Source organism: Hypomesus transpacificus, chromosome 19 (genome assembly GCF_021917145.1).
Source record: "Hypomesus transpacificus isolate Combined female chromosome 19, fHypTra1, whole genome shotgun sequence".
In the NCBI taxonomy this organism is placed as follows: Eukaryota; Metazoa; Chordata; class Actinopteri; order Osmeriformes; family Osmeridae; genus Hypomesus; species Hypomesus transpacificus.
Genome location: NC_061078.1, coordinates 5829281 through 5836532, shown reverse-complemented (window position 1 = coordinate 5836532; position 7252 = coordinate 5829281). Strand labels below are relative to the sequence as shown.

Sequence of the window (7252 nt, the reverse complement as noted above, 5' to 3'; positions counted from 1 at the left end):
AGCCCCAGCCCCAGTCCTAGCCCCAGCCCCAGTCCTAGCCCCAGCCCCAGCCCCAGCCCCAGCCCCAGCCCTAGCCCCAGTCCTAGCCCCAGTCCTAGCCCCAGTCCTAGCCCCAGTCCTAGCCCCAGTCCTAGCCCCAGTCCTAGCCCCAGCCCCAGTCCTAGCCCCAGCCCCAGTCCTAGCCCCAGCCCTAGCCCCAGCCCCAGTCCTAGCCCCAGCCCCTCTATCCTCTATCGCTGGCCCCTGTTCAACCCACCCAGATAGGTTTAAGGAGGTATTGAAGGTGGAAAGAGATGTGAAGACTGCATTGTGTGCCATTTCTCTGTCCTTCGCCTCACATATCACCCTCCCAGGAGAAGGCACTGCTGTTCTCAAGGCTTACTTCACTAATCAAGCTTCCCTCTCTTCTCTCCTTCTCTTTCCCGCACGCTCGCTTCTCTCCGCTCACAGTCTACTGCTCGCCTGAGAGAAACCTTGCTTCCCTCTGCCAGACTTATTCAAACCTTGCTCATTTCTCTTTTTTTTCTCTCTTTCCCCCTCTCTTTCTTCCTCTTATGTTTCCCCTCCCTCTCTCGGTCTCTTTCCCTCTCTTCTCTCTTTCTCCTTCGCTCTTTCTCATCTACCTTTCTCCCTCCCTCTCTCTTTCTCTCCGTCTTTCTCTCGGGAGTGTCTGGGCTTGGAAACAAAACTCTTAGAAGAACACACTTTTCTCGTCCTAACAACCAATCTGCTCCCAGCCTACAGCTCTCAGTGTCACCAACCCTCCCTGTCTGTCATCGAGTCTGCTCAAGTCTGAACCTAGGAGGGCAAACCGGCGCTAATAAACAAACTGATGGGGCTGTACCGGTACCGTATCAGTAACAGTGGAATGTTCGACATCTCACATTTCATTCCCCTCCTGGGATACCTGACAGTTCTCAGTGCCTATAGGTTCCATATGCACAGACGCACAACACACGCATACATACACACACACACACACCAGGCAAACCCTCTCAGCGAATCGGGTGGGGCTAGACCGAACATTGCGTGAGCGAGCCAGTCGCACTAGAAGGTGTGGTGGTCTCCTTATTACTGCTCATTTGTCTACCACAGCCGGCTGCCTCCTGTCTTAAACACATCCCTTAAAATAGCTCCTCCACCAAACAGAGCCCGCCTCGACCGCTGGAGCTCGTTAGACTGCTCCTCTGCCCCAGGAAAATACTAAGTAAAGTGTGTGTGTGCGTGCATGCGCTGATTCTTCTGGGTGTGTCGTCTTCTTCTTCTAAATGTTGTCAAATGATAGATGGTTTGTCGGAAATTAGCTTGTCAGTCCCGAAAGGACTCCCTAGCTCGGAAAGATGAATTCTTGCGTTTGGTGCTAATTGCCGCCCAGAAACAACTTGAGGAGGAGAAAATTACCTTTGTAATTGATCCGGGGAGGCTTAGGAAAGCTGGAAGGCTTCCCGTGAGGTCTGGGAGCTGTGTGAGCCTTGGACTGACAGCCCTGAGGAGAAGGGATGCGTCTCCCTGGAGAGAGGTTCAGACCTGGGGCCTGGCCTCGTGTGTTGCTGTCCCTGTCTCTCTCCCCTGGCTTGTGCAGCATGTTCTTCCTCCCTCTCCGCTCCCCAGCCCCAGTCACCTTGTACTGACACTGGTACCTCTTGATGTCCCTCTTCCCTCTCTCGGCGCGTCTCTGTAGGACGTGAGGAAGCAGGAGTGGACTGCCATCATCCCCAACTCTCAGCTCATCGTCATCCCGTACCCACACAATGAACCCCGCAGGTACGTGCTCACGCACGCACGCACATGGTGACACAGTGACATACACACTGACCCGCTGACACCACGCACACACACCCACACACACACACACAGACAGACATATGGTTGTATACACAATGACCCAATTGACCTGGCGCACACACACACGCATAGACACATTCAAATGATTTTAAAACGCTGCGGGCTAAGACTGGGACGCGCAGGTGATCGTTTACAGTTCTGCTATAGCAGATCAATAGAACAGCACGTTAGAGCAGCGACAAGGAGAGGCAGACCCTGTCAGTGTGTTCCTCAGCTCCTTCTAGAATGATCTCCATGTGGTTTCCATGGTGTTGTGTGTGATTCACATGTAGCCCCCCCTCAGGAGGGCTGGCAGATGGAGGAGTGTCTCCATCCGTATGGCCAGCTAACACGCGCACATACACACACACACAAACACATATGAACACACACATACAAATTATCTACTGCAGTAAAGCATAAAGGAAGGCAAAAACCAATGCAAATCCCTTTGCTATAACTGTGTAAATTGCCACACGTTTTCCATCGATGGTTTCTAGCACATTCCTAAAGCACGGTGAATGTAAGGGATGCTAAGCTGGAGAAGGTGTCTACCGTGTCACTGTGTGGCAGATGCCCAGGTCAGCATGTTATCGCTGCCACTCTGTCAACTGTGCCGATGCTGGTGCTCACCATTAATATTTAATGTGTTTACCAACTCTGGCAAAAACCTGCTCAAATGAAGGCCTCTCTCAAACAAATTTGTGTCTGCTTTTGTAGCTACAGCACTTAAAGATCCTGAATCGAAAATGTTGCGGTATTTCATCATGCTCGATGAGTGGCGTAAAAAAGTATTCACCTTTCGTTCTGACGTTCTTCTACCTACATTGTCCAAATATTTGTCATGTTTAGTCAATATCCCGTCAGTTAAGGAGTTTCAGGAGGTCAAATGTGTTCCCAATACACTAACGTAACCCCCCCCACCCTCTCTGGTGCCCTTACAGCTGGAGTGCCAAGCTGTACCTCACCCCCAGCAACATCGTCCTGCTCACGGCCATCGCTCTCATCGGGGTGTGTGTCTTCATCCTCGTCATCATCGGAATCCTCCACTGGAAAGAGAAGGTAAGCAACCCGTGCTGCATCAACATCCATCCATTTGGTGTTTTTTTTTCTTCACCTCCATTTTTCAGTTTAACCCCCGTCTTCCATGCGTTCTGCTCCTTGGTATTGAGCGTGGATCAGACAGACAGACGCGCTGGGAACAGAGTGACGTCCCTCTCCCTATTAAAAGGCTTGGCTGGTGATCCTGTCGATATGCAGAGCTGTGGAGGTCTTGGAGCCTGTCTCCTAATTGCATGTTGGGGGAATCCAGCCTAGTCCTCATCACTGTGACGGCACATTGATTGATCTGTGGATGGAACCTGTAATAACCGGGTGTGTGTGTGTGTGTATGTGTGTACATACTGATTGACAATCTCAATCCTGATTGGACGCGACACCACTGGCGTGTCAGCAGCAGTGCCGTGTCTAAACAAGCAGCCCCCTCCCCCCTCCCCCAGCGTCAGGCTCTGTGAAGGCTTGTAGAGACTGATGGAGATGGGCAGGGCCTGGCCCCCTCTCCCTCCCCAGGGCCCTGGTTCCGGTCCAGGGCCCAGTGGGCTGCTGGGCTGGTGGGCTGGGACTGACACCATCAGCCCCCTGGTGGGGGGATGCTTGTCCCAGGGAGAGCAGCAGATGGGTCAGAACCAGCAGCAGATGGAGCCCAGTGTCCCTGTCCTCGAGTCCTCTAGCTCCCTGGTGAGACTCAGAGGTTGACACACACACACACACACAGCGACACACACACAGCGACATAGATGCGTACATTCTCTGTCTCTCTCTCTCATCGCTTTCTCTCTGTCACCTACACACACGTACACACACACCTCACACACACATAGACAGCAGAGGGCCACAACCTGGGCTGACGGTCTGCTGTAATTGCTTTGTTCTGTCCTTTCAGCATGGCAAATCTGTTGTTCATTATCCATGTGAATATGCCCTCTGGGGACTATACACCCTCTGTGGGGGGGGGTGTTTGTGTGTGTGTGTGTGTGTGTGTGTGTGTGTTTGTGTGTGTGTGTGTGTGTGGGGAGGGAGGGAGGGAGGGAGGGAGGGAGGGAGGGAGGGAGGGAGGGAGGGAGGGAGGGAGGGAGGGAGGGAGGGAGAGAGAGAGGGAGAGAGGGAGAGAGGCAGAGAGGGAGAGAGGGAGAGAGAGATATGGAGAAGAGTGAAAGAGAAAAAGAGATACTGCCATAGTGACTGGATGGGTGAATTCAGCATGCCCAGTCTTATAGCAACTAATCAACCGCCCAGTGCCATCGGATCTGGGCTGTGCCCACTGACCAAGGCACACACACACACGGTAGCTGTCCGAGCCGCCCAGGCTCCACACAGCCTCCGCTCCACACAGCCCCCTGCTCCACACAGCCCCTGCTCCACACAGCCCCCGCTCCACACAGCCTCCGCTCCACACAGCCCCCTGCTCCACACAGCCCCTGCTCCACACAGCCCCCTGCTCCACACAGCCCCCTGCTCCACACAGCCCCCTGCTCCACACAGCCCCTGCTCCACACTGCCCCTGCTCCACACAGCCCCCTGCTCCACACAGCCCCTGCTCCACACAGCCCCCGCTCCACACAGCCCCCTGCTCCACACAGCCCCCGCTCCACACAGCCCCCTGCTCCACACAGCCTCCGCTCCACACAGCCCCTCGCTCCACACAGCCCCTGCTCCACACAGCCCCCGCTCCACACAGCCCCCTGCTCCACACAGCCTCCGCTCCACACAGCCCCTCGCTCCACACAGCCACTGCTCCACACAGCCCCCGCTCCACACAGCCCCCTGCTCCACAAGCAGACAGCGCGGCGGCCAGACAGACAAGCAGACAGACAAGCAGACAGACAAGCAGACAGACAAGCAGACAGACAAGCATACAGACAAGCAGACATCGCGGCGGCCAGACAGACGAGCTCTGCCATAGGTCAGCATGGGACTGACGGCTGACTGACATTTGGCAGGTGATATTTAACCTGGCCTTCTGCTGTTTGTTCCACCAGCATCAATGTCATGCAGAGGGCAGAGAGGGGCGGGGGGGAGGGGGGGGGGGGCAGAGAAAGAGAGGGGGGGGAGACAGAGAAAGAGAGGGGGAGGAGACAGAGAAAGAGAGGGGGGGGCAGGAAGAAGGTACAGTGAGGTAGAAGATGGAGGAGAGAGAGAGAGGAGGAGGAGAAGCGAGGAAGGGAGAGGCAGAGATGGGTGATGGGGAGAGGGAGGCGAGGGGAGAGACAGAGAGGGAAAGATGGGGAGAGATGGAGGAGTGTTATCTCAAGCAGCAGACATGGGTGTGCTCAGCACAGGCTCAGATGGAAACTGAATGGAGCGCTTCACCTGGTTAAAACACACTTCACATTTCAACGAGTCAAAAAAAACACATTTCATGGAGTTAAAACACCGTTCACGTTTTGTGAAGATAAAAGATGCAGGTGGGGATTCAGTCTCAGTCTGGCTGAGAACACTCTGTGCCCAGCCGTCACGAAAGACAATTGTGGAATATCGTTGAAAATTGACACTTATGCCTTTTAAAATGGGTCAAGTAATCCACTTACAACCGCTTGACATTCAGTCGGCAGAAGATTATTTCCTACACCTCTCAATCTCGCACACATGCCCACACCATTGAAATGCATACACACACACACACACACTTTGACTCCGTCTCATCTCTCTCCTGTTCATCCCTTGACCACCTCATTACAGGATTGAGCTTCAGACCAATCAGTGGCTGTCGTAGTGGTGGTGTAGGTCTCAGAACGGAGACCAGCTTCTATTCCCTCAACATGCAATTAGGAGACCAGAGCTCGAATATTGACAGGATCACTAGCCAAGTCTTTTAATAGGGAGAGGGAGAATGTTTCCATCTGTTTCCTCTGCACTCAATAACAACATTAGTTTATCTAAGTGTGCACGTCTTATGCAAGTCCCAGACGTGAGGTTCAAGATGAGAGTCAGGTGTTTTAGTTTCTGTAGAGAGAGTCTTGTGTCCTGTACTGGTTGATAGTCTTGTCTCAGAATCCTCCTATGAATTTAGAAAATACCTTCCGAAAATGTCAGGACATCTTATTTATATTCATAACGGATTCAAACTCGATCCAAAACAACAGTTCTAAGAGTCATTCTCAAACCTAGTCATCTTTAAAACATCGGAAACATCTGAAAAACGGTGATATCGCTCTGGTCAGATCAGATGTGTGTTTAGCCCTGGACTGTTCTAGAAGGAGTGATCCTGCCGCAAATCTGACAGCTTCATCTCCGTCCTGTTTGAAGTTCCTCTCTTTTCATCCTCCTTATGTTGAGCCTTTGTGTCCTGTTGCCGGGGGAGACATAAAGGAGCAAAACCTAAAAATATACTCTTGAATTATCTCCGTAAAACAAGCCACAGACAGCCTGTTCCTTAGTGCTCAACAATAGGATTTTGAACATTGTTACGGTACCGATAAGGATTCTTCTCGCACGCAGCCAAGCACACTCACATTTGAACTGTTGCCCACATATTCATAGATACAGAGTGTACAGTGTCACTCCTCTCACACACACACACACACACACACACACACACACACACACACACACAGAGGTGCTGGTCCTTGAGTACAGTGCAGACATGTCAAGGTCAGACCCTGTGTATCACCATTTGAAAGGTCAGACTGATAACAGTGGTTTATCAGGTGATTGTTGTGACCTTCGATCTTGTGCCCCCCCCTCTCCCACTGTGTTGCAGAAAGCGGATGACCGGGAGAAGAGACAGGAAGCGCACCGCTTTCATTTTGACGCCATGTGAAGGAGCTGTCGCCCAGACAGGCACTGTGGGAGAAGTGAAACGCATGAACACACACACACACATCACATACGCACCCACAATACACATCCATCACACACATACCACATAAGCCACACCCACTTCTATACACTTCTTGCACATGTGCTCATGCCCCCAGACAAGTCATCATTGTGTGGATTAGTAGGCGTGGAAAAAGGTTCAATGTTTTCTTTCTTGGACCATCAGTTGGCTGGTCTGCTTCAGGGCTTATTGTGTTGTCTGAGTTGAAAACGGAATGTTTATATTGTTATTTCTTCACCCTCATGTATTCCAAATGCCAAAATGTAGTCATCAAACTGGACCATGGAGTTGGATTGCTCTGACTGGAGCGGAGGATGTTTTCTTGTGTTCCACTGCAGCTCAGTTTAGGAGTGGGTGGCACATGGACACAGAGAGATGCTACTCCAATATTTAGCCACATTTCTGAAATGTCTCGACCAAATGTCAAAATTCAGATCAGTGAGATTCTGCGACGTTTAGTTTTTGTTTGATTGTTCATCTGTTGGTGTGTTTGCATTGCTACTGTATATGTGATGTTACTTGAAATTCCGCTGACCTTCCTCTCAACCC

The 7252-nt window shown here is 51.9% G+C and overlaps 1 protein-coding gene across 1 annotated transcript in view; it reads left to right on the top strand.

Moving 5' to 3' along the window:
- Positions 1-6692, top strand: part of itfg1 (integrin alpha FG-GAP repeat containing 1) — a 9393-nt gene extending 2701 nt beyond the window's left edge. Inside the window, exons 7-10 of the mRNA XM_047042344.1 lie at positions 738-790; positions 1682-1764; positions 2769-2886; positions 6584-6692. Coding sequence (XP_046898300.1) covers positions 738-790; positions 1682-1764; positions 2769-2886; positions 6584-6643 — 314 coding nt within the window. The 3' untranslated portion in view covers positions 6644-6692. The remainder of the gene's footprint in view (positions 1-737; positions 791-1681; positions 1765-2768; positions 2887-6583) is intronic.
- The last annotated feature ends 560 nt before the right edge of the window (positions 6693-7252 follow it).